The following is a 26,939-nucleotide window of genomic DNA, read 5'->3' on the forward strand; positions in this document are numbered from 1 at the left end:
TATGAGAAAATTTAAAAAAAATGGTTTTATTACTATGTAAGGTCATGTAGCTTTGCTAGGTGGATAGTCATTCAAACACAGAGATACTTCATTTATTTCTTTACAGTCACATCCTGCAGTGTTGTAACCTGTAGGAAAAATTGTTTATTACTCCATTCTTCCTCCGGTCACTGAGCACCTCCTGGCACTGAAGCAGGAGCTCCCCTGTCACTGTGTGTACACCTTGGTGATGTCGATGCATTTCCCCTCGGGGGGATCGTAGCCAGGAAGGGGAGGGGTGTAACTGGGTCCCTCCCTCTCGAAGGGGAAGAGCCCCTCGTCCCTCAGGATTGCTGCCTGGTACAGCTCCTCGGATTCCAGCTGCAGCTCCCTCAGCGCCTCCTGCTGAGATTCTACCAGGACTTGAATTGCTTTCTTTTCTGCCTCATCTTGTTTCTGCTTAAACAAACACCACTTCTTCAGAAGTAAAACTCTTCTTTCAGACTCTTCAGGAGAAAGAGTGGGAAGACTTCGCACCCTGATGAAGAGAAGGGTGACACTGTAATGGAGAAACAGCCTGACTCCAAAGACCAGGCTAAGAAAAACAAAATGCCAAAACCAAAAATCCCAAAATCCCACCACCAGGCAAAACCCCCCCTCCAAACCCAGAGAATACACTGAATTCACAAATAATTTAGTCAGTCTGTGAGGTCTTCCAGTCACTCTAACAGGAAATGCACTGTTTTTCATTATTTTTAGCAAGAACAAATAATTCCTTTGCACATTTTTGTCCTGATGGAGGTGGGTAAGGTTTTGTACCAAAGCTGGCACTGCGTTGCAGTTGTGCAGAAGGAGAAATTCACTGTGAGTGCAGGTATAGGTGAAAGGCAGACCTACTGACCTGTCGCTCTCTGTGTACTTCAGTGGGGTTATAAAATCCTCAATGGGAATCAGTTCTGGGGCAGCTTTTTCCAACTTTTTAAGCTTTTTCTTCATACGCTCCTTCTGTGCTTGCTCTTTCTTCACATCCACTTTCTTTTTCTTCTTTGGTTGTGCTCTGCAGGGGAAACAGTAAATGAAGAGATATTTTGTCCTTTAATTCAACACCAGCAACATTCACTTTCTTTTCCACTGTTTTGTCCCTGACACAAGTTCCAGCCATTAGCTTTATTCAAATAATGTAATTTCCAGTGACATTTCTGCTGAGATTTTCTGCAGAGAGAACTGTAACTGCCTGGGAAAAGCAATTTTGTGCTGAACATGAGAATGACCTGGGGAAGTTCCACAAAAAAAATTGAATTAGAGTTGTTTTAACTGGCTCAGAGTGCAGCCTAGCAGGTTTATCATACAAATGGCTTGTGCTGGAAAGGATCTTAAATCTCATGTAGTTCTAACCTCCTGCCGTGGGCAGGGAAACCTTTCACTAGACCAGGTTGCTCCAAGCCCCATCCAACCTGGCCTTGAACAAATATTCCTCTTATTTCACATTAAAGAAGACTTCAAGTGGTTTTATACATGCTTCTGAAATTTCTGCATTTGGAGCCAAGTTCAGGCTGTAGATATTACATCTCCATGCAGATCTGAGATTTCACACTCCACAAACACAAACTGACCCTCATTCCTGCCTGGCAGACTAAATAAACAACATTTATGGTGTGAAACAGTCCCTCTCCTAAGAGCTACCAGGGTATTTTAAGTCAAGCTGCATCAAAACAAAACACAGGCACTGAAATGTGGCACAGAAATACATATGGGCTGCCTCTGCCTTCACAGCCAAGCGTTTCTGGTTCAGCCAGGCTTTCCCTGGTATTGCCCAGCAGGGAATTCTGGAGCACGGCATAAATCCCAACATTTCCAGCTGTGGTTGTGCTACCCACAAGCACAAAGTGGTAACTGTATCACCTCTGAACTCTCCACAAGGGACCAACAGTTCCCAACTGCTCTGGCATATAGAGAGTTAAACGTGTACAGTTAAAAGGTTAAATGTAGACTTGGGAAAATTTCTGTTCCCCCAGTGGAGGAGAACACTTCTGTGTGACTCCAAGAAAGCTGCACTCACCTCACAGGGAGGGATGTCCTGAACCCCAGCAATGAGCTCTGCCAGTGATTCCCTCGGAGCGGGACCCTCTGGGGCAGCCAGGAGCTGCAGGAGGAAAAGCAACACAAGAACTGAGGAGGAACTGACTCGGGTGTCCTTGATTCTGCACAAGAGCTGCTTGTTATTCACATTTTACAGTGATGAGATTTGAACCATCTCTGGCCACTTCATTCACGGCAGGACACAGCGTTTGCCTAGAGATGACCTCGAACTCTTGAGCTGGGTAACCGATCCCAAATGCGGACAGGTCGGTGTGAGCCCGCCAGGGTACCGAGGGGTGACAGAGATGCGGGTTTTGGATAGGTTAGAGCAGTTTTAGTTTTAAGCTCTGACAATGACCCCTCAGAGGAGCTGGTATGGGAGAGGTCAGACCACCGCCGTTCAGACCAGGAGGGCGATGCCGACTGTCGCATCTCTGCGGCTGTCACGGGAGGACGAACCGGCCCGAGTGCCAAGGCACCGACTTCTGCAGGTGCAGGCCCAGCCCGGGCCCAGCCCCAGGAATGGGCGGGAGCGGGCTGGGCAGGCCCTGCCGCTAAGGGCCGCTTCCCCGACTCCCTCCCCGCGGTCCCGGGGCAGGGGCAGGTCCCGTTGCGCGGTCCCGGAGCGCGGTCCCAGCCCTACCTGAGCCCGGCCCCGCCGAGCCCCCGCGCCGCCGCCGCCACCGCCCACATGGCCCCGCGTGCGCCGCGCCCCCGCCGGCCGCGCTCCGACCCCGCTTTCCCCGTTCCGGAGCACAAACGTTCCGGGGAGCGCCCGCCCCGCCCCGCTCCGCCCGGCAGGGGGCGCCCGTGCGCGCTGCAGGGCGGGCGGAGCCTAGCGGGGGAACGGCGGGGTCGGGGGCGCTGTTTCCCGCCGGGCCGGTTAGGCGGTTGCCAGGCGCCGAGTTCCGGCGGTGCCGGATCGCCGGCGGCGCCGGGCGGGGGATGCGGCGGGGCGGCGGCGGCACCGGGACATGGAGCGGCGCTGAGGCGGCTCGGGCCGGCCGGGGGCGCGGGCACTGCGGCGCCGGGCGCGGGCCCATGGTGGCCGGCCGCCGCTGAGCGCCGCGGCCGCGGAGGCAGCCCGGGCGGAGCCGCCCTGGGGTCCCGAGGGCGGAGGCCGGCGGGGGCCCCGGGCGGGGAACAATGAAGCTGCTGAAGCCGACCTGGGTCAACCACAATGGTGAGGGCCGGCCGGGCAGCAGGTGCCGCGGGCCGGCGGGGCAGCAGGTGCCGCGGGCCGGCCGGGCAGGTGCGGCGGGGGAACGGGCGGGCGGCACACGCGGGGGGCGCGGGGCGGGCGGAGCCTCGGGCCGCTGCCGGCGCTCCCGGGGCGGCCGCGGGTGCCGGAGCTCCGCCGCCCCGGGAGCGGCCGCTGCGGGAGGGGGCAGCGGCAGCAACAAGTCCGTGCCGGCGGACGGGAGCGGGAGCGGAGCCCGGGCTCTGGAGCCGGGCGGGTTCCCGAGGGCGGCGTGGGGACAGCTCGGTCCCCGGGAAGGGGCTGGAGGGGACCCGGCCCGCCCGGCACGGCTCCCGGTGTGCGGTGGGGACAGTCCGGCACGGAGTGTGCGATGGGGACAGCCCGGCACCGCCGCTCCCGGGCTCTGCGGGACGGCTGCGGGCTCTGAGGGAACGCGGAGCTGATTCGGGGCCGCTCCGTGCTGGTGGAAGTGCGGGGAGAGTTTGAACGGAGAACAGCCCGTGCAGGGGCCGAGGTCCCCTCGGGATGAGCGTCCCGGCAGGATGAGTCGGTATCCATGCCCTGCACTGACCGCCCGGCGCTCACATTGCTGACACAAGTACAGCATTAAAAATCCTCCAATGCACTGAGCTGTGCTGTTTCCACGGAGGGAAAAGTTTCTCCCAGCAGTTCTTTCAAAACAACTCCCTGAATTTATGTAGTATTCTGTCTGCCAGTCCTCTGGTGATGTTGAAGTGATGTGTGAGCTAAAACAGCTCAGAGTGAGGTGTTGATATTGACAGAATGCTTTGTACTTTCCTTGTGTGGCTAATGCAGGACAGCACCAGAGTTTATGTCATGTTTACACTGCTTAGGATGAACTTCCACTGACAAGAAACCTGATACAAAGAGCTCACTTCTGTTTATGCAAGTTTTGCCTTCAGATTTATGGGTGCAACTTTATTTCAACTGCAAATTTTATACTCTGTCAGTGTATAAATGTCATTACCTGGGCTCGTGTAGCTGATTGGTATCTAGAGTAAAACTAAGACCAGGTTATTTTAGTTGGAAAAGTGTGCTTTGAGTTAAAACCCCAGGTAGAACTTTACAGCTGCCTTTCTGCATGCTTTGTGTTCTTTGTGTTCATGCTGCAAATGTTGATAGCAATTTAAGCCTCGAGTTGTCATTCATGTGCATCTTTACTTGGCCTGCTCTCCAGGGACTCTATAGGCAGCAGATGGACCCAACCTTGTAACCAAAGGTTGTACAGAACAGAAAAAAAAATGTGGAAGTGCTTTATTTGAGATGTTTTTTACATTTCTGCTTGGTTACTCTAAACAAATGTAGCATTTACATCTTCATCTCTGTAACTTCTTTCCTTAGTTTTTTAATGGGTGCAGCTTTTGCTATGGGTATATATTTGAAATCTGTAGCAATTTAGAAAACATCCAACCATTGCAGAGCACAGGCTTCAGCCAAGCAGGGCTTCATTTACAGAGCCCTGTGATGATGGATAATGCACTACACAGGGCCTTGATGGTCCTGAATTTTACTCCCATTTCTGCCACTGACCTTTTGGGATGAGTTTGGCCAAGGCACTCCATCGTCATTTCACCACCTGCAAAACAGACATTTGCCACCAGCTCCATTTGTGAGGTGCTCTGAGGGCTGCAGAGGTGTGCAGGGCTGTGTGACAGTCACGCATTGCTGTCCTTGGGGCAGGGAGGGCAGGATAAAAACCGGTGAGTTCAGTCAGCCTCTTGTGACGAGCCCAGGTTCCGGGTCCTCCAGGCATCACTGCCTGCCAGGAGTCTCCATCACCCCTCCTGGGCCTTCCTCTGGGCTCTGAAACCTCTCCAGAATTCACACTCTGTGCTGGAGACTCTGTGATGATTCCTGTTCCTTTGATTTCTGCACAGACACACGGGGCTGCCTCCCTGTTCTTGTTTGTGACTCCTGACAGCAGAGCTGCCTCTTCCACACTCCAGATCCAGCTGCTGTAGTTCAGCCTCTTCCCACTCAGTTTTGGGAGTTTTGTTTTACTGAATGGACTAGAATGATGCTTCCAGGCATACATTCTCCAGGAGATAATAGACACTAGAAGTGAGTGTTGTAGCCAGGAAATCAGCACACCTGGGAATTGTGCTGCGTGCTTACAGTAAAAGCACTTCAGCACATTTTGGCTCTACAGCTTTTTGCCTTGGAGTTCTTCATGTCACTTTTTCTGAGTGCTTATTGGAATTATTTCTTGCTCAGATGCATTTTCCATAAGCTTTTCATGCCCTTAATGTAGATTTATTAGATTTTGCATGAAATTCTCATTATTGTTGTGTTCTTCTCTTCCATGTGTCTTTGACTTAGAGCAAGGAGGAATATTCAGAAGTGCAGTCTAATGGTGGGGGTGAGAGCAGATGACTGTAAGATACAAGTGCTGGGATTGGCTTCTCTTTCCCAGTGTTGCTTTCAGTACCCATGCACGTGCACCATGCATCCAGCAGCTGCCTGAACACACTCAGCACTCAGGGTTTGAGAGCCCAGGTGCTTAAAGACAACTCAGGCAGGCAAACACTGCTCCCTGTGGGAAAGGAAGTCCCTTGCTGTTCCAAGAAACCCTTGCAAGCCCCAAGGTGCTGCTCATGTATAACAGCTTGTGGAAACTGGAGCCTGCTGTTGTTTAAATATAGGCATGGAGTTTATCTCTCCAAGCTGTAATGGTGGAATGTAAATATTTGAATTGAATTGTGAGTCACGTTGAATGTGATATGTTAGATGGGCTGGAGGCAAATTGAATAGAAATTCATTCATTTTGAGGTAGAAATTCACCTAAGACTCTTCTTATATTTGATTGATTATTGTATAAAGTTAAGCAACAAACAAAAATGATGCAATGTTTAAAATTGCTTTTATTCTTCACTGGTGTATTTTTAAGGGGACCTTCTCCTTGGGTTTCAGTTATCTTACTTAGATCTTTTTGTTCCAGGCTTGTTTCATTATCAGTATTTCTTTAAGTACATAATGCATATTTGGGTTCTTTAAACAAATAAGCCCACAGGACATCTGGTATATCATAAGGTGTTCTGTTTTTAATGAACCTGATTTGCCTCCTCCTGCAATGTGATTCTGGGAGCTTCAATAACTTAAGCTTATCTTTTTTTAGAAATTATTGCAAGAGGTCAGAATGTCTTAAAACACAGTGTGTTAGATTTTAGTGTTGCTGCTTAAATATCACATTTTGTTTTGGTGCATCATTGCTGTTGGGAAACTCAGCACATCTCCAATTAGGAGCATGGGAAAGCTTCAGTCACTTTGAAGCAGGGCCCTTGTGCCTTTTGGCTTGTTTCAGCAGGAACAAACAACATAATCTGATAAAGACATGGACCCAGGGAAGGAGGTGATTGCTATCAAATAATGGCTTCTTCTGCATTATTTTGAGAAATTGAAGGAAGTGAAGAAAAACCCAGTATCTGTGCTCAGTTTGTAAATCACAAGGGGTATGGAACAATTGTTACAGCTTTAACCTGTTAGAGTTGGTAGTGGTACCCTGGAGGAAAGAGCACCCTGGCAATGCTCTCTGTCCTGTGACCACTTCATTTGTTCTTTACTTTTTTATTTTATTTTTTTTTAATTAGTAATTGAACTTTAGGTACTGGGCAGATCATTGTGTATCATTACTTGCCTGTGGAATAAGATCCCTTCCTGGATCACAGTTGAGCTGTGTAGGAAACTTTGTTGTCCAGGGCTCCATTTATTACTGCTGCCTTTCCTGGGTGCAAAGTCCATACCCTCTTTAAACTTCATGTATAAAATAATGCCCTGTGACCTGACAGCTTTTACTGAGGTCTGTATTTTTAGGATTATAACCATTTATGAAAATCTACTCAGTGCTTATTTGATTGGACCCCAAATTCATGCTGGGGTTTTAAATTTAAATTTATTAGGAAAAACTAAAAATAAATTGTTATCCTGCTATGTAAAGACATGGATGGTTTGTGTTTGAACACATGGTTGTCAATGCCAGTTCCCATTCATGTAATAAAATAGAGGAGAGCTGAAGGTGGCTTGGAGTGACCAGAATGATCAGAAGTGTGACCCCCTTTGTACAAGCAGAGCAGGACTCTTTGGGCAAGGAGTGGGGTCATTGGGCTGGGACATGATGAACACTTGTGAGTGGCAGAAAAGGGATCAGTGTTGAGTGATTTTCGTTCACTGCCCTTCTGCACAAGAATTAATTGTGTTAAAGTAACAAACAGCTGGTACAGATCCATGGAGGAGGAGGTTCCTCACAGAGTGCATGGCTGAGCAGTGGATCTCTGTGTAGGGGTTATTGAATTATGAATTTCAGAAATGGCTCATTGGATTTATAGAAGAAAGTCCATTGAGGGCCCCTGATTCAAGAAGGCAGATCTGTAATTTCTTTGGAGTTGGAAGATTATTTTAGGACGAAGCATTGTGTGCTCACCATTGCACAGATCCTTAGGGACTTATCCAGTGCTGGCTTCTGAACACAGAGTGCTGGGCTTCATGGACATTTTCCCTGGTGTGGCTAATTTTAAGCTTTTATGGAGAATTTGTAGCTAAGTTACCTCTGGCTCTCTAAGCAAAGTAATTTGCTGGGTTTCCTCAACCCCATTTGTGGATCTGTGAAAAATCTTTGCCCAAGAGAAGGGAGAGAGCTGATGTTACTGCTCCTGTAGAGTTGAGCTCTTAAGGCAGAAATTGGAGAGGCTGTGGTAGTTTTAGACTTATAGCAAAGGAAAGGAAAATTCTATCATGTCAGTAATTTTTGCAAAGCAATGGGTGCAATGACAGTTTTTTGGAATATGTAACATATCTGAATATGCCTGAACAGTAGTGGTGGAGGTGCCTAGGTTGCTGTTCTGATTTGCTGGGAAAGTTTTCTCTTGGTGCTAATGAGACTGGGGCAAAATGAGCAAGGTTATTAGAATTCAGAGGTCTTTGATGGCTGGCTTCCTACTCTCCCCTACACATCTAATGGCAAATACCAGAGTATATGAGCTCTTCTTGCCCAAGATTTGATGCAAATTGAAAATGTCACCTCTTCCCCCGCTAAGGTCTCCAGAGTGGCCTTTTCAGTGGGCTCAACTATTTCAAATGATGCACTGATTTAATAGAAGGGAAATTCCATATTTTGGAAAAGGTAAAATAAATGTTTGTTTCTTGTTTGTGTTCCTCTAAGTATTCAGCTTAGCCCTGAATGTTGCATTTGAGTTAATAGAATAAAAGCAAGAATCAAGCTGAAGAAAAACCACAGCTCATGTGTGTCTCAGCTCATGTGTGCTATGTGGTCTGAAGGACTTGGAAGGAATGTAAGTTGAGTGCCATCTTTCTGTGCTTAAGATCTTTGCTTGGCTGCCTGTGAAAATTTTAAGGGAAGTCACATGTCAGAGTTGCAATGTATCCAAATAATAAATCCAAATAAAACAAACCTTAAAACAAGTCAACATAAAGGACACAAAAGTCAAAATGGAGCCAAATGTGTATCCCCCAAAAAGTAAGAAATAGTGGGTATTTGGATTTTATTAGGAGTTTAGTGTCAAGGTTTCAGTTGCTACCGTTGCTGTTGGATAAGATCTCCAGGTTTTATCATTTATGTCTGAACATCTCATGAAGATACAGCACAAGATTGACACTCATGGGAAATTTATCGAGTAATCTTGGTGTGTGGGTACTGGTACTTTTGGCTGTTTGATAAATTGCCTTATTTTGCAGTGGCATACATGTGATCTTGCTTGCAGAGGCTTTCCAGTTTGAACGGGTTGGAAGTGCTGCCAGAAATTCTTTGGATGTGGAAACTGCCTGTGTGTTCTTTCACATAACCCTTAGTGGTGGCTCTTGGAGCATCACTGAAGGCAGGAAGCTGCTGCTCCCCTCTTCCTTTTCCTCTGCAAAGGCTGAAACAACTGTGAGCATACAGAGGGTGAATATGAGCCATGGTTGGAGCAGAGCAGGTTGGAAGTGAGGCCTTTCTGGTTTCCAAAGCTGTTCCCCAGCTCTGCTGTTACAGAGTTTACATTCTAGTAAAATTATTGGCTTTCTTCTGGAAGATGTAGCATATGGAGAATTGAAGGATTTAAGAGTAATACTATTGTTGGTTAGTCCTCCTCTTTCTATATGGAAGCCATAAAATCAAAACTGGTCTTTGGGTAGAAGAGTTTCATTAAGAGAATTGAAATTTGAGACAGGTAATTGTGTGACCAACAGATGCAGCCTGAGATTGGGAAGGATTTTAAAAAAACAGAAACCAAAAGAAGACTTGCTTCAGGTCATCAGCTAATGAACTGTAGAAACCTGGAAGAAATTCCATTCTCAAATACAGTTTTGCTTTGTTGGCGCTTGCTTTGTGGTATTACTTTGCTTTGAGCTATTTGGCATATCCTGCTGGATTAAGTGTCCCTGGTTATCTCTGGTTTTTGTGGCATGATAACTTCCAAACAGGCTTTTAATAGGCTGCCATTTCTGTCAGCAAGCTGCTCTCAGCTCCTGTAGTCAGCTGGAATTCTTACAACTTGAGCCTTCAGAGGAAAAAAGTCATTTGTCAGCCAGAGGAGTTATGGTGGTTCTGGTGTTACTGCATTCCCTTAAATGTAAAACAATTCAGTATTTGCTGTTTGTTCTCTAATTCCAGGAAAGCCAATATTTTCAGTGGACATTCACCCAGATGGGACCAAGTTTGCAACAGGAGGACAAGGTAAGTGTGTGTACTGGTAGCAGGCAGAATTTTGGGTAACAACAACAACAATGTGCCTTCACAGCATTTGAATTAGTTTCAGCCCTTTAAAAAGACATCACTTTTATCTCTAAGAAGCAGATAATTATGTAAGCTATGGAAATGTATTGGGAAGGACTGCTGCTCCTGCAGAAGGCAGGGTTACATGTTCTGATGTCCTCATTCCCTTGGATGTCATTGAGATAGTGGCTGCTATCAGTGATTGAGTCGTGGCCATATGGGCCAAATTTCCTTTTAATTTGAAGAGGAACTGGATGTGCTGTTGAGCTTTTTCAGTTGCTGAATAGTAGAGCTATTGGAACAGGAAAATCCAATTATATAAATAGAATAGCTTAAGAAATATATGCAAAAATATTATTTGGTTCACAATAGTGAGTAATTTTATGTTGGCTACAATAATTGCAATTTAGTATTTGAATATGTATATTTTCTCTTTTAAAATACAATTTTTTTACAAGTAGTTGTCCTTACAGTTGGTATCAGTTATGTACAGTATGACTTTTGTACAAGACTGTATAAAGTTATTTTTAATAGCTCCAAGAAAAATGAAGCACTTCTGATTTGGTCTAATTATATCAAAATAACATCTGTGTTCAGATGTTTCCAAAGTCCCCACTGCAGCAATGCCTACATTTTCACATCTGTTCTGGAACTGAGATTGATTTTGAAAAGCTTTTTTGGGTGTATTTAGAAGGGGGAGCTTTTTGGTCTCTTACAGGTCAGGATTCTGGCAAAGTTGTGATCTGGAATATGGCTCCTGTCCTGAAAGAGGAAGATGAAAAGAATGAAAATATCCCCAAGATGCTTTGTCAGATGGACAATCACTTAGGTAACAAAGTTGGTTGGTTGGGTTTTTTCATTGCTGACTATTGGTAATTTGCCAAAGCTTAAGACTTACATGTCTGTAATTGCAAAAATAATGTAAAAATAAAAATCTTTGAAAAAATAATGCCTGTCCAGTGGTGAAGAGTCAATAAAACACAGCACAGTGGTCTCATACTTTGGCTGTATACTTTTCAAGATATTCAGCAGAAAATGCTGTTAAAATGTGAGGGAATGTGCAGGACACTATAGATACCTTTGGAAATCTCCTCCCTATAAGCTTTTATCAGCTGTGGCCATAAAGTATTTGATAATGCACATTCTGAATATGTAGAGAATGTGCAGAATATGTAGAGCTCTGAAGGAAAGGACAGAGAAGAAGTAAGTGTAAGAAATACATATGAAGTATTTTGGTTATAGTTATAAATTATTAAATTTATTACATTATAAATCATTGCATTTGGAATCAGTTAGGTCACCTGACAAGTTGTCCTTTCTTTTCTTCAAAATATACCTCTCCTTCTTTGCCCTCTTAATCCCACTTTATTTACTAGAATAAGTTTCCTTCATTAGGGGAATATTAATCTTTCTTCCTTCAAGCCTCTTTTGGTGAAGCTTTTTTAGATAAGGAGTAGAGTTTTCTAAGTAAGAAATTCCTCACTGCTACTGAAAGATAAGTACCAATTCATTTATCTAAAGCAGACAGAGTAACTGCTTTGAGTGGGGAAAACCCACTTAAATCCTAAATGTCTCCTGACAACCTTTGCTTATTTGTAATATAAACCCTGTCTGCAGTCCAGAACCACTTATTCTCATATTTCATCTTGCAAACTTTCTTTTGTGCCTTTCAGCTTGTGTGAACTGCGTGCGATGGTCAAACAATGGCGTTTACTTGGCCTCGGGGGGAGATGACAAGCTGATTATGGTGTGGAAACGAGCAGCGTAAGCATCCTTCTTCCTTCAGCTCTATTTCATCCTTCTTCCTTCAGCTCTGTATTGCATTTCAGGGAGGTTTCCCGGTGACATCTCGGTGCTCCCTCCCTGTCCTGCCCTTTGCCAAGCTCACTGCTCCACCTGGTGTGGAAGGAGCTGAAGGCTGGGGCACCACAGTGGTGCTGGGGATGTGACCTGATTGCCTTTGGGCTGGAGGGTGTCTGCCCGGGCAGGCTCTCTCCTCTGGAGGAGCTGAGACATTTTCTTCTCTCTTTGAAGAAAACTTCCTGGTGAGATTTGAAGAGTCACTTTAAGTGTTACCATTTTATGCTATCTATAGAAATTCTACATTTTATTGAAGCTAATTTTTTAATAACTGGAATTACTCTCTCTAAAAAAATGCGGTTTTTCCCCCTTCTGTATTGTAGGAATAACTGACTCTAAAATACAAGTGTACTGTGCTGCTGATTTTCTTTTTAAAAAGTGTTTTTTTCTTATAACTGTTTGTATTTTAATTAGGTACATTGGACCTAGCACTGTGTTTGGTTCTAGTAGCAAACTTACTAATGTTGAGCAATGGAGGTGTGTGTCAATTCTCAGAAGCCATTCAGGGGGTAAGTTTCAAGGTGTTGAATGAACATAATTTGCATGTATTTGGAAAAAAATATTTTTTCAGCATCATATTTTCTTGTTTGAAATATATATATTTGGTGGCAAGTCAGTAATTAATTTCAAGAGCAACAATGAAAATTTAAAATATAAAAATTTTAACAAAATGCAATTTTCATACAAGTAACTTCTGTCAAGTATGGTATGTAGGAGAAAAATTAACAACTAAGAAACTTACATTTTGCTGTTTTCTGGCTTAAAAGTGAATCTGAATAAAGGAAGCTAAATTGTGTCTTTAATTAAATGTTCACACTAGCAGTGAATAATCTGATTGGCAAAAGACCATGTTTTTGTAAACCAAAGAATATCAATGTTTATTTAGAAGAAAAATATCTAAAGAGTAATGCAAAATTTGAATATATAAATAACTTCAAATGCATTTTGCATCTGCTGACATGAGCTGTGATTAAAATCAAGATGGCAATCACTTTGATCACTCCATGTGTGTTGGAGCAAAGTGAATGTATTGTAATAGCTTCTGTTACTTCTGTGTTCAAAACAAGACTGAGTTCTTTGTGCAGGCATTAGTACTTCCTACAATCACTAAACATTACATTCTTTCTCTCTTGCTTTTTTTTTTTTGACCCCTACTGAACATTAGAAGTTGAGGAGATTCACTCCCAATGAGTGTTGCTTTCTTACCTTCCACTTTAGTGAGATGATAATCATTTCTCAGTGATAGCAAAATATTGCTACAGAGAGCACAAGTTCTTTGTACAAAGACTTGTTCATTTTCTGATTGCCATCAATCTCTTAAATGGAAACTTCCTTTTCCCAAACAGATGTGATGGATGTAGCATGGTCTCCACACGATGCCTGGCTGGCATCCTGTAGTGTTGATAACACTGTTGTCATCTGGAACGCTGTCAAATTCCCAGGTGAGAGCTCTAAAGAGGTGTCAGCATGTAGAGTTTTGTGACTAAGTCTTTCCTCCTCAGTGTATTTCTCTGACTCTTCAGATCTCTAGGAGGGATTGGTTGTCTGTCTTTTGGGGTGACACACCTGAAGTCTGGCAGGTCAGTCCTTCCAGGTTTGGATGGCAATGAGCAGGGGATTCCACCCTGCTGCAGACAGCAGCTGCATTCAGGTGTGCTCCTGATTTTACATGGAAGTCATGATTGCCTGTGTTTATTTACATGCCATTTATTTCAAGCTGGCTTCCAATACTGATACCAGAGTTTTTAGACTTTGAAGCTAATTGTGCACCCTCTCAGCCTCTCCTCCCACAGGCTGATAAGCAAGAGTGTGACTGAAAGTAGGTTACCAGGTCTGCCAGCCTTGGGTGTCTGTTGAGTCACAACTTTGACTTGGTTCACACTTGCTGCACAAAGCTGGATTAGTTGTGATAATCTTTGGGTGTGGAGGAAAGGGTGAATGTTTAACTGAAATTCCAGTTCAAGTGCTGCTTTCCACAGCTTCAAAGTGCTACTCTAAAACACTGGGACTCTGCTCTCTGACCTGTCTTTTAAAGAGTTTTGCATCACTTACTCTGGCCAGAACTCTATTTACCACTTCTTTTATATCAGCTTTTTCTTAAGTACAGGTTCCAGTTTAGTTGATATGTTGTTTCTACACTAAAGGAGGTTATACCTAATACACTGTTCCAAAAGATGTAAATTTTCTCAACACTCTGCCCGGAAGGAGTTAGCAGTAACTACTCTCTATTCTCAATTTTTGTGTGCACAGAAATTCTTGCCACTTTGAAGGGGCATTCTGGCTTGGTGAAAGGGCTGACCTGGGATCCTGTTGGAAAATACATTGCCTCTCAGGCTGATGATCGAAGTCTGAAGGTGTGGCGGACCCTGGACTGGCAGCTGGAAACCAGCATCACAAAACCCTTTGATGAGGTACTTCACAATGTGTGACTGTTCCAAGTGAATTCCCAGTATCCAAAAAGAATGAATGAAAATAAAAATAACTCGGATTGTGCACGAACATGAATTAATTGAACAGTGCTGAATCAAATAAAGCTCTCAGATAGCAGCTACAAATAGGGGAAAAAAGAATTACTTTCTCATAAAAATATGATACTCTCATTGTCATTTGTTATTGTGGATGTCAAAAGTTTACATGGGTTATGTAAACAATTAAATAGACTTCTGGAAATGTAATGGTTATTCTGGGGAAGTGTTTGCACACTGATCACAATAGTCTGACATTCTTCCCTGTGCATCTTCTATTGGACACTGTCAGAAATGAGGTAAGTACTTGGAGGGATCTTTGCCTGGCATCATAGAGCTCTTAGGTGATGACTTTGGTGAAGAGATCAAGTTCCTGGGGACAGAAGCTGCTGCTTGGTGTTCTGCAGTGATCTGAGGGTATTGTGATTAGTGCAGTTGCTCTTTGTAGTAGACCTTGTCTGCTTCCACTCACAGGGGAGCTGCTGTGGCAAGCTGAAGTCTCATCATTAGTGGTTGCTGTGTTGCAGCCCTGTTACTAACCAGGACTGTGATAAATACTGAGGAAACAGTATCCAAAAAGATGTAACATTTGTCTTTCCTTTAGAAAAGTTCTCCGAGCTCCTTTCCCCCTCTTTTGATAGGGTTTCTTAAGTTAACACTACATCACCTGTGTAAACATGGCCAAATGCTGAGAATTATATGTGAGGTCACTCTTTTATACTCTCAGGATACTTTGTAATTGTATTCCCTAAATCTGAAATTTAAATAGTTTATATTACAACCCCTTTGTTTGCCAAACACTTCTAAAGCTCTGGTATGTTTTTTTTTGTCAGTGTGGAGGGACAACTCATGTGCTGCGCCTTAGCTGGTCACCTGATGGTCACTATCTTGTTTCTGCTCATGCCATGAATAATTCTGGACCCACTGCTCAGATCATTGAGAGGGATGGATGGAAAACCAACATGGATTTTGTAGGGCACCGGAAGGCAGTTACAGTAGTGGTGAGTGAGTGGTAGAAATTTATCCCTGAAGTTAAAACTTGTTGCTTTTTGATAATTTTAGGTATAAATGGGACAAGAAGTGAAGATGGTGTCAAGATTAGTAAAGCAAAAGCATGGTGGTGATTAAAAAATGTCAGCTTTACATGTTTGAAGCAATCAGGTGGCTGTTGTGATAGGAGAACTGGATGTAGATGAACATCCAAAGGGGAATACAGGAACATGTTAGGAATGTCAAACTTCAGCTTTGTTGGCTGTTCAGTGACTTGATTAAAATGATTTAGATTTCTGGTGGGTTTCTGATCCCTAGTAAAATTAATATTGTTTGCCTTTTCTGTGAAGGCATTCAGAAAACCCCTTAAGAAAGCCTCTGCAGCTTTTGTCAGTGCTCTTACAGAGTCTGGTTCAGGACTTTATTTCTATGAAATGTTTTTTCACTCTCAAGTGGAAAACTTGCCTAGAAAGCAGATCCTCTGTTGAAATATAATTACTGTGATAAAACTTGGGCATCTCATTTGTTCAGAAATTCAATCCAAAAATCTTCAAAAAGAAACAAAAGAATGGGAGCTCCACCAAGTCAAGTTGTCCCTACTGCTGTTGTGCTGTTGGTAGCAAAGATCGATCTCTGTCTGTCTGGGTAAGTGATTTCTTTGCTGCCTTTGAACTAATGTGGTCATTGGATAACTTGGGGATTTAACACAAAGGTCACATGTACAGCATTAGGTCTTACATTTAGTGTCATGTTTAAGGATTTTTTTTGTTGCTGTTGTTGCAGGTTTAGCTGGGTGGTAAGGAGGTGGATTTGTATTAGTTCATTTCTCTAAAGGCAAGAGCAGTTAGAAGCCAGTGGCAGAGTGTGCCCTGGTGAGGGGGAGCAGCTGTTAAGGGAGAAAACATTTTACTGCAGTTAATAAATGCAACCTTATTTTCATCCTTTTACTTGTCTTCTGTTCTTGTAAAGGAAAGGGATGTGGAAGTGAAGGAGCTTTTTAAGTATTTTTTCAAGTTTTTGATATCTAGTTTGGGTTTTACTTTAAAATCTACACTTTTTATTCTGGCTAGGAGAAGAGTAGCTATTTTCACATTTTTAAATGCAACTGGAAAATACAGGGAATCAATTTAACTGATTTGTAAAGCTTTCTGATGAGAACTTGTGCCAGAACCCACCAATTGCTAACTGCAATCTACTATTTTTAGCTTGCAGTGTGATATTTATCCATCAATCTCTGGATGCATAACTAAATCTGTTTCTGGTAATGCTACCAGTGCGTACCCATATCAAAGTATCACTTGGTATATTTTACTTTCTATTTATATTATGAAGATTTCATTTGGAGTGGCTGTTGAAATTACAGAAGGTAGCACAGAGATGCAGTTATAGGTTGTCTTTGCCCTGAGGAGCTTAATAAACATAGATAGAGTGCAGACCTATGGAAGCATAAATAACTACTGAAGATGACAGTGACACTGCATCTGTGAACCTGTGAGCATAAAACTTCCTTGACCTTATCAACCTCTACTTCATTTCAGTTGTACTATACACTTAGAGATAGTAAGTCCATTGATTTGACATTAAAGAGCTTAGAAAGTCCAATTTAGAGCAGGTTATTGGAGTTTTCATATTCAGTTCTTTATTACTAAGCTGATTCTTAAGTGCAGAGGAATCCTCTTTAAGAGTTATTGTGAGTCGAATTGCCTTTGCTCTTGATAGGTTTCACTTTCTCAGACAAGTAGTCTGAGTGAGGACATGGAAACCTAATCTGTTTTCTGTCTTCTTGTGCTGGCAGTTTGCAGCATCCTTATCTCAGTACAGCTTAGAATAGAAGCTGTCTTTTGCATCTGTGGAATTGCTTTTGAGGTGGCAGAGAGTCTTTTAAGACTGTGTGTGAAGGTAAAGTTGATTAAGAAATTCAGTCTGTGTTTCAGAAAGGAGAATTGAATGTCAGGGATTTTCTGCCCCAGCAGTGGAACAGGTGACTTGGTGCTTCAGATGCAGCACCAGGCATGCAGCTGTTTCCTGGGCAGACCTTGTTTGGTGCATATTGTGAGGCTCTGGGTGAGTGTGAATGTGGTACTATCTGTGGTCGTGTGGAACTTCTACATTTCTGAGTGTTGTTTCTTGTTTCCTTAAGCTCACGTGTCTGAAGCGACCTTTAGTTGTCATCCATGAGCTGTTTGACAAGTCAATCATGGACATCTCATGGTAAGTTGCTTTCTGCTGTTTGTTATGGAAGCCAAACAATTGTTATCAATTTTAGGTGTACTTATTAGATGGAAATGCCTTAAAACAGTACAGATTGTGGTTGTTGGAACACAAGTAATTGGTTCCTGTAGGTTTTGTTTCTGCTGCAGCATCTTGGTAGTAATATGAGCAAATAGCACATGGTCACTTGAGATTATTAACTGAACAAACAGTAATGTATTTAGAGCAAGACACAGTAAAATATCTGTGTAAAGAGTTTCTACTTGTTACAATTCTCTGACATAGGTTGTCTTAATTCTATCACTTCCTCACTTCTGAAATTCTCCCTTAATAGTTACAACAATCTCTTGGTGGGTTTATACTGGGAATTTTAAAGCTTGCTGGTTTCTGTATGCCATGTGGATTTTGCCTTGAAGTTCAGTGAACCACAAAAAAAAAGCTTTAAAACCAAAACATTTTTCTTTCATTAAGAGATTAAGGCTAGAAAGCCAGAAAGTGGAATATTTCATGAGAAGTGCTGCTATTGTTATAGTACAATAGCTTTGAATAGTTTGGTTTTCCTGTAGTGTTTTTTATTTCTCCATCTGCAATTTGCACATTTTTCATGGCATGAAGTCGTTGGGAGTAATAACTGGTTAACATTTTGTAGTTTTGTGAGGAAATGGTATTGTGGGGTATTTGAGAGACAAAGGATCATCAGGCAACTTGGTATTTTATATCCTGTTTACAAACTGAAACAGATGGATAAAATGTCAATAACATGGAGTGTTCCCAGAAATGTGCTCCATTCTGAAAACAGACATAGTAAATTCTGAGAAAGCTGGTACTATTATATTGTTATAGCTATATAATTTCTGGTTTAGAATTTTAGACTTGGATCCATCAATATAATATCTGTGAGGGATTATGTTTTCACAGAACAATTGCTTGGATCCAGAGGTCAATAGGAGCTCAGCAATTTGCAAAGCAAACAGAAAACTTTCAACATGAGTTTACTGTTTTCTAATTTGGAGTACTGGTGGTGTACCTTGTTTCATGGTGCTGAGGCTGATTTCTCTGACTGTGATGCCACAAAAACAGGGGTTGCCAAATGCCTGTAGCTGTGGTACTTGTAATGGATTTTTAGTAACTTGGTTAGGACTTTGGAGTTGGGCCAGCTTTCCTTTTCTCTTCCCTTCTGTGTAACAATTCATCTGTAAGCCACTGTGTCACTGTCTCTGTGAGCTCTGTGCTTAAAAGTATCTGAGGGAGAAGTCAAAATCCAAGTATTTTTTCAAATGTGCAATAATAGGTTACACATGCAAGATTATCATTCTGTTATGATAGATAGTTTCTCCTCTCTCCTTTTGCTAAGAAAACCTGACATCCAGAAGAGGGTTACTATGTATCCCCACAAATAAACACATGTGCAGTTTGCTTAAACACCCAAATAACTGAACAGTAACAAAATCAAACCTGTGTTCTTGCCTAGTACCAAGATGTTTTGGCCTGCTTGTCAGCTGAGGGCCCATTTCTTCACCCACTTCCATTAGCACAAAAATTTGCTCATCTATTGAAGGAAATGCATTTATAATTTTCTCTCCTTGTTCATTGTGAACACTATTCAGGTTTACCCCTTCAGGAAATTTTCCATGGTGCTGCTCCTGCCCTGGGCAGGTTATTGTCCCAGTGCCACCATCCTTGTGCAGTCTGCAAGGGAGCATTGGCACAGGGACTCTGCTGCCTGTCATCCTGTCTCCTCACTGTCCCACTTCTCTGGTTCCATGAGTTATTGCTGTGATAATAAATCTTAAGCTGAGATTTTTATTGAACAATCCATCAGAATTTATTGAGCAGTCCATCATCTTTGCTTGAATGAAACAGATTAAAAACAAAGTTGGACCTTTGTTTCCCTCAGGACCCTTAATGGACTTGGTATCCTGGTGTGTTCCATGGATGGATCAGTGGCATTTTTGGACTTTTCCCAGGATGAACTTGGGGATCCACTCAGCGAGGAGGAAAAGGTACAGTAAGCACTCAGAGAACCTTTGATCATATTTCAGAGATGTATTGATTCAATTAAAATGTTGACCTGTTTATAGAAGTATGTAGTAACAGATTTCCATATTATGGAAAATATGTTGTTCTTGTCTGCTTTACAAATCATTAAAAAAGAGTAATCAAGAGAATGTGTGGTAATAGTTTCTCTTCTGGAAAAAAGAATTTGGAAAGCATCCACTTGCTTACACATCATTATACATCTGAAGTAATTATTTGGCCAAGGAAACAAGAAGTGAGTGCTTCAAAGCACTATAAAATTACTCTTTCACTTGCATATATGCAAGTCTTTTTAAACTGATTGCTCTTGGCTGTTTTTCCTCTCATTGCTATTAGCAACTAGAGCTTTGAATTTCATTTATTTTACATATTGATTTAGTGTTAGTTGAAAACACAAAGAAAAAAAAATCTGGTGTATAAATGCTACAGGGGGCATTTGATAGATTCTATTAGATTTGTGTGATTCCCTTGTGTTACAATCACTGATGTCATGGTCACTCACATCCTTAATGCCCCCAGAGCAACATTCACCAGTCCACCTATGGCAAAAGCCTGGCTATCATGACTGAAGCTCAGTTGTCCACCACCATTATTGAGAATCCAGAGATGCTCAAGTACCAGCAGAGGCAGCAGCAGGGGGATCAGAAGAATTCCTCCATTCGGGAAGGCTCTGGGAATTCCACAGCTCCCAAAGTGGCAAGCATGGTTAATGGGGAGAGTCTGGAGGACATCAGAAAGGTAGGTGCTGGTGGGCACTGGCAAATACTGAGTCACTAATTACCAAACTGTTAGGAGAGAACCAGTTTCTGTGCCCTCATTTGTGTTAATGGCACCTTTCAGCCTGGGTATGGCCCAGCTGATCAACTTAGTGGGTCGTTTACTGGGACTTGTTGAAAAGTTAAATGCTTTTAAGCAGAAGGCAGGCAATGTAGATATTTCTGTGATGGGTGCAGAATTCTTGGTGTGCAGAAAGGAAACCAGGAGTAAGTAATGACAGAGAAGCTGTTGAACTGTGTTTCAGTTTCTTAATTACAGAGGTTGAAAGCATTATTTAGTTGTGTCCTAAACACAGAACACAATTTTTAATTAAAGATTTGATATGCATAATGTTTTAGACTTGATTCTAAAGTGGAGAGCAGATTACATTCTCCACAAATGCCCTTTCTACAGATGGATAGGTTGAAAATTAGAAAATTGTGTTTATGGGAAAGTGTTTGCTAACAGATTTTTAAATGAGGCACCTCTTTTAATATATCTATTTTTTTCAGTTTAAAAAAAAATTAAAATACCATTTCCCATTTATCAGAAATTACGATAAAATGTATTTCCCAACAGAATCTCTTAAAAAAACAAGTGGAAACACGAACGGCAGATGGCCGGAGAAGGATCACACCTCTCTGCATAGCTCAACTGGACACTGGGTATGTTTGGAAGTAATCCATAAAATCCTTCTTTGCCTTCTTATCTTTTTGTTTGTTTGTTTGTTTCCCTGTTCCAGGCTTGGCATTCCATCTTAGGGCATCATAAAGCACTCACTGGAAATAAGTGTGTATTCTTAAGGAATACAGTTTCAACCAGTGTTCTTTGGCCATGAGATCTCACTTCTAATAGATCAGGCTAATTCTCATTATTTACTGTTATAGGTGAACAATGCTCTAATGTATTGTTGATTCATATCTGTATTAGCACCAGCTTTAATATCCTTTGGATATGAGAAATTACTCTGGAAAGGTACTGGGGATTTATTTAGATTGCATATGAGTGTCCACATGTGGAAAAAGGAAGAATGGAATAAATATTTTAGCTAAAATTACTATTTTTGAATTATCTTTTAAGTGATTTTGAGAAATTTGTTGTTTGTCTTTTTGTTTAGGGATTTTTCTACAGCATTTTTCAATAGCATCCCAATATCTGGAACTCTGTCTGGCTCAATGATGTCTTCTCAAAGTAACCAGCAGCTCATGTCACTAGATTCGAACGCAGCAAATTCCCTTAATACTTCAAAGCCTTCTGTAGAGCCAACAGCAGCCAGTATAAAACCAACAGATGATGCAGCCAATAAAGATGGGTCAGTATTTGCTGGTTTGTTTTGCACTCACTTGAATCTGTTTAGTTTTTAATTCTTATTTATAGTTTTGTAATGAAGAAATTATTCAAGTAGTTTCCTTATTGCAAAACCCCAAGAATCTAATCTTCCTGAAAACATTGAGATTTTATTAGTGTTTGGTTACTTTAAATGTTGATAAATTGGGAATGAATAAATCCATGTGCATGGTTCTGGCAGTGAACTTCAGTACAAGGAAGTGCACAGCAGATTGCTAATGCTTTAACAAAATGACTTGTTGGTGGGTTGCTATTAGTAAACAATAGAAGGTGTTGCAGTAGTGTAAGAAATGAAACCTACTTTACATCCAATTCTGACCTGAGTCCTCTCTTTAGACATGGTGATCCTTTTTTCCTGTCCAACAGCCCCCATCAGAGCATAGTGACATTGGCTTGTCAGTGCACATGTGCTGATGGGCCAGCGTGTCTTTCAAATTAATTACAGAACAACTGAATTTTACTTGCTTTTCCCTCAGTGGTAGCACTGACCTGACTTCTCAGTGTGTTTTTATAGCTTTTGTAGCAGCATAGTGTCATTGAAACCTCTACTTCTCCACCAAATTTGGTTGAAATTGGCCACAGATTAAAAAATGAGCGGGTGGACTATGAGAAATGATTGACTGATGAAACTATTAAGTATCCTTTTCTTTGTAAATTGTACTTCTAGCAGCTTTTTAGTACAAGCATCAGTTATTTTAGAGCCATTCATTCCCTGAATTAATTCTCTGAATGAATTGAAAAATCTCTAAAGTAAACAGCTATTGAAATAGTAGATCCCTGGAATGCTTTAGTGTGGGGAAAACACATTCCTTTGCCCTAGAGTTATGCTTGGAAAGGCCTAATAATCAGCTTGGATTTTTCAACAACAAAATCTAAACCTGGCATGAATTGTTTCATCCCCAATTGTTTGCTTGATAAATAGTGAAATATAATATTGTAATGGAAATATTTGGTAACCTGAACATGGGGTAAAAGCAGGAACCCCCGTGATCATTTTCAAAAGTGATCCTTTCTCAGTAAGTACCAGCTAAAAGTATAATTTCCTTCCTGTAAATGAATTAGGGTCTTTTAATCCAGAAATGTGGCCACATGAAGCTCTGAGATATACCACAGACAGGTTTTGAGAGTAAGCAAAGCTTGTAAAACACTGATGCATGAAAGAGTGGGAAAAGAATATTATAATTGATTATATACTTGAGTGAAAGGTTTTCAACATGGTTTCTAACCATTATCCCAAGTGTTAGTTGTTATGAACAATGCAGCTTACCAGTACTAAATGTTTCAATCCTTATTTTGCTGTCTCTTTTCTTGACAGTGTAAATGCTACCTCTGCCTCAGCTGCTCCTTCTGCATCGTCTTCCTCTGTGTTGACAACTCCATCCAAGATTGAGCCCATGAAAGCATTTGATTCTCGATTCACAGAACGATCCAAAGCCACCTCAGGGACTGCTGTTGTAACAAACACAAACCAGACTGTTGTGGACAGGTAGGACATGGCCTGGGGAGGGAGGAAGGGAATCAGGTAGAGTTGAAACACGAATTCTGTGTGGTGTAGATGTCACACTGCTGACACTCTAGAAGTTGTCTTGGGTTTCTTTCACTATTGGAAGGAAGGGGGCAGCTACAAATAGGTGAATTCTGTCCTGCTGTTACCCTTTGTATGTTTGTCCCTGGCATTTTGGTATCGCACAGATTCTCCAAGATAGTCCAGGTTAAAACTATTGTTGTAAGAGGCTGTGTGTGCACAGGCCTGTGTCACCGAGTGCAGCTGGACTCCTTGGGAGACAAACCCTGCCAAAACCAGCCAGCCTGCATCTCTGTACAAAAGAGGTTTACTTCAAGGTAAATTACCATACATGTCAGCAGATGACCTCTCATCACCACAGCTGCAGTTATATTTCAGCTTTATGCCTTGAAGGCATGCATAGAAGATTCTCTGAGTTTAAAGGGTTTTGGCTCTGAATCCATGTGATTAAAAAAAAAAAAGGAAAGCATTTTGGTTTGTGACATAGTGTTATGGCATAAATATTCCTGTTTCACCAAAACAAATGATAAAAAAATAACAATCTTAAGAAAAAAGAATGTAGTTCCCCAATTATCAGTAAAACTTGGTTTTATACAACAATATTTTTATGTTAAAGAGCTTAACCATGTGATGCATAAGCAAGAGTATTAATATACTCTCATAAATGCTTCTAATGTGTCATTAAAAAATGGATTAAAGTGTATTGTTTGGCATAATTCAGGTGCCAGAGAAAAAATGTTTGGATTATGCAAGGTATTTCTCTGAAGCCAAGTAGTTAAGGAATAAATGGCAAAACAGTGTGAGTTAATAACCAGCTATTGGAGGGAAAGGGAAGAGTATGATTAAATGACCTATTTTAGGATATAATGGTTAACAAGAGAGTTCACAAGGATTGTACTTTGTATTGGTTGTATTATATTCAGTTATTTAGGGACATGGACCTGTTGGAGCAAGTCCAGAGGAGGCCACAAAGGTAATGAGAGGGATGGAGCAGCTCTGCTGTGAGGACAGGCTGAGAGCTGGGGCTGCACAACCTGGGGAAGAGAAGGCCCAGGGTGACCTTACTGCAGTGCCTAAAGGGGCTGCAACAGACCTGGACAGGGACTTTTCACAGGTTGTGAAACACATAGTGACAGGACAAGGGAGAATGACTTCAGGCTGAAAGAGGGCAGGTTTGGATGAGATATTAGTAAAAAATCCCTTACTGGGAGGGTGATAGACACTGGAACAGGTTACCCAGAGAAAATGCTGATGTCTCATCCCTGGAAGTGTTCAAGGCCAGGTGGGATGGAGCTTGGAGCAACCTGGCCTGGTGGAAGGTGCCCCTGTCCATGGCATGTTGTTGGAATCAGATGGTCTTCAGGGTCCCTTCCACTCCAGCCATTCTGTGATTCCATAGTTATGTTTCCTACAATGGAAGCTGGGGCAGTGAAGTCATGTGTGTGGTTTGCAAAGACACATTTTGCAGCAGTCAGAACTGAACAGAACAACTTCTGGGGGTAGACCAAAGAATGACAAAAGTTCTGCATGAATAAGCAGAAAGTCTAATGTCCACTGAAGGGGAAAAGTTGAACTACTCTTGCATCTTAGAGTGTTGAATTATTTTTATCAGCTCAGGGAAAGAGATCTGATGGTAATTGAAGCTGAATGCTTAAGTAAAGTTGCTATTTCCAGCTTTATCCCGTGGCTAACTGCTGGTTTGGTTAATTTTTTTTAAAGGGGAGAATATGTCTGCTTGGTTTATATCTATATTACATACTGTCCTTTTGGAAAGGGTTTGCCATACCTCTACAGCTTCCTCCTCCTGCCTTTGCTTTGAAATACACCCCAAGAGGACTCAGAAATGTCATCTTATCTGCAAGAAGGCAATGTGTGGGAAATATGGCAACTTTTGGAATCAGCTTTTTTTTACAGACTTTTTTTTTACAGACTGAAGGATCAGAATTTAATTAAAGACAATAAGCCCAAGGATATTCTGGAGAGCAGCAGTGACAGTGAAGAGAAGATTCCAGCTGTCAAACCACTCAGCGTACCCAAACGGAAACTGGAACTTGAGGGAGAAACAGTAGAAAAGAAGAAAAAAGGGAGGCCTAGGAAAGACTCCAGACTTGTACCAGTAACTTTAACTGTTCAGGTGAAATATATAAAATTCATTGTGGCTTTCAAAGTTCATTTAATAAAGTCAGTCCCCTGTTGACTTGTTCCATTGACTCAGGGAAACACAAGTTGTATCAGTCCCTCAGAATTTTTAGCCATCCCTCTTCCATGCCTTTAAATTTCCTGGTTTTAGAATTTAAGCTTAGAAAAAGCAGGTGCACATAGTGTGGCAAATGTGTTTATCTTTTATGTAACTCTGTAGCTACTTACTAAAGGTCCCAGCATGCTAAGTAATGCTAGCCTGCCGAAGACTGTCTAGAATAAAATGAAATGCCAACAGTTTTTGGTGGTGTATGATGGAGAGTGGTCCAAGAACAAGAAAGTGACTTGGATATGGTGATTTAAATGATGATAAATCTCCTCAGAACTCTAAAGTAGTTGCATGAGAGTTTTCTTCATTTTCAGGCATATAGATTACCAGTGTTTTCTATATCCAGAGCTTAGATTTCCCATGTAATACACCAGAGTTTTCAGGAATTAGTTGCAGCTGAAAATAGGGGTGTTTTCAAAAAACAAAAAGAGACCACTTGAAGTTTTTTTGTTTATCTGTGATTCTTAGAAGCTGTATTAAAATACTTGTGTTCATACAACCAACTGGAACAAGATTAACATTTGCAATTGGCATTATTTGTAATTTTAAGAAAATTCAAATCAATCTATTTGGTAGAATATATTTGGTTTTCACTTTTTTTAATAAAAAATGTAACTATTTCTGCCATTTTTTTCCAGTCCCCAGCTACACTGGCCTCTGAGAAGGATGCTGCTTGCATCTCTGCACCAGCATTAGCACTTAAACTGCCAACCCCAATCCCACAGAAATCGTTTACTTTGCAAGTAAGTGGACTATAAGGAAAAAATACTTTAAAAACAAACAAAAAACCCCTGCTTTCTTTTAAATATCCTCAGGTTAGTCACATCCTTTGATGAGTTAACATTTGAATGCATGTATTTGTTCAAGCAAGCAAGATGGGTAACACTTTAGCTTCTAAGACTATGTCTGTGTGAGCAAAGAAAATGGCAAATCAGCTAAAAATGGGTCGCTTCTGACCCAGCTAAACTCCAGAGAGGAGTGAGTGCCTCTGGTTCATCAGTCCCCCCCCTGGTTAGCCAAAGTGTGGGGTGGAGATAACAGCCTGGGGGGAGTGGCTGCTGCACTGTTACTGCAGTGGTGTTGGGAGTACACCCCTGAGGAATAAAACCAGGGCTCTTCTGAGAGCTCTCTGGAGTTGCTCTGCATCTGAACAGCCTGGCAAATAGTAATGTTTTAGGTATTTATGAAGCAGCTTTTAGATGTATTCAGGCTGTGGTAGTCTGGTTCCAATTGCAAGGCTGTGGGGAGACTGGGCACATACAGACTTGATCTGGTGCCCATAATTAGGAAGCAGAGACAGACTAGCACAGCCTTTCCTTCTGTTTGTGCTTCAAATACAAAGAAATTACTTGTGTTTTAGGCAAGGCTGATTTTCAGAGGTCTGCTTCTTTTGAAGTGCCATGGTATATTTTGAACCCACATTAAACAGAGAATGCCATACTTAAAAGTGTTCTCAAAGACAGCGTTGTTTTGGTTCTAATAGTAGTTGCTGCTTTTTGGAGTAATTTTTTCCT

At 42.0% G+C, this 26,939-nt stretch overlaps 2 protein-coding genes across 5 annotated transcripts in view; one reads left to right on the forward strand and one right to left on the reverse strand.

Annotated features, from left to right (window-relative positions):
* Positions 1–5: 5 nt before the first annotated feature.
* MRPL40 (mitochondrial ribosomal protein L40) lies at positions 6–2,829 on the reverse strand. The gene is made up of 4 exons (XM_005488900.3): positions 2,702–2,829; positions 2,039–2,122; positions 881–1,036; positions 6–517 (listed from the first exon to the last, which is right to left on the reverse strand). The coding sequence occupies exons 1-4, from the start codon at positions 2,749–2,751 to the stop codon at positions 208–210; spliced, it is 600 nt and encodes a 199-aa protein (XP_005488957.2). The 5' UTR covers positions 2,752–2,829; the 3' UTR covers positions 6–207.
* A 95-nt stretch (positions 2,830–2,924) lies between these two features.
* HIRA (histone cell cycle regulator) overlaps positions 2,925–26,939 on the forward strand; it is a 31,978-nt gene continuing 7,963 nt past the window's right edge. Inside the window, exons 1-17 of one of the 4 annotated variants that reach the window (XM_014268372.3) lie at positions 2,925–3,310; positions 9,885–9,947; positions 10,705–10,815; positions 11,660–11,750; positions 12,261–12,355; positions 13,193–13,288; positions 14,097–14,257; positions 15,145–15,312; positions 15,833–15,946; positions 17,442–17,512; positions 19,410–19,515; positions 20,069–20,287; positions 20,885–20,970; positions 21,423–21,617; positions 22,968–23,138; positions 25,092–25,311; positions 26,064–26,168. In XM_014268372.3, coding sequence (XP_014123847.1) covers positions 3,205–3,310; positions 9,885–9,947; positions 10,705–10,815; positions 11,660–11,750; positions 12,261–12,355; positions 13,193–13,288; positions 14,097–14,257; positions 15,145–15,312; positions 15,833–15,946; positions 17,442–17,512; positions 19,410–19,515; positions 20,069–20,287; positions 20,885–20,970; positions 21,423–21,617; positions 22,968–23,138; positions 25,092–25,311; positions 26,064–26,168 — 2,178 coding nt within the window. In that variant the 5' untranslated portion in view covers positions 2,925–3,204. The remainder of the gene's footprint in view (positions 3,311–9,884; positions 9,948–10,704; positions 10,816–11,659; positions 11,751–12,260; positions 12,356–13,192; positions 13,289–14,096; positions 14,258–15,144; positions 15,313–15,832; positions 15,947–17,441; positions 17,513–19,409; positions 19,516–20,068; positions 20,288–20,884; positions 20,971–21,422; positions 21,618–22,967; positions 23,139–25,091; positions 25,312–26,063; positions 26,169–26,939) is intronic. The other 3 variants (XM_014268373.3, XM_014268374.3, XM_005488899.4) reach the window with 3 other exon arrangements.

Source organism: Zonotrichia albicollis, chromosome 18 (genome assembly GCF_047830755.1).
Source record: "Zonotrichia albicollis isolate bZonAlb1 chromosome 18, bZonAlb1.hap1, whole genome shotgun sequence".
NCBI lineage: Eukaryota > Metazoa > Chordata > Aves > Passeriformes > Passerellidae > Zonotrichia > Zonotrichia albicollis.

Coding starts and splice junctions, on each gene's coding strand:
- MRPL40 (XM_005488900.3), bottom strand. CDS start 2,751: ATGTGGGCGGTGGCGGCGGCGGCGCGGGGGCTCGGCGGGGCCGGGCTC. Junction 2,123..2,701: donor CTCGGCGGGGCCGGGCTCAG/GTAGGGCTGGGA, acceptor TTCCTCCTGCAG/CTCCTGGCTGCCCCAGAGGG. Junction 518..880: donor AAGTACACAGAGAGCGACAG/GTCAGTAGGTCT, acceptor TCTCTTCATCAG/GGTGCGAAGTCTTCCCACTC.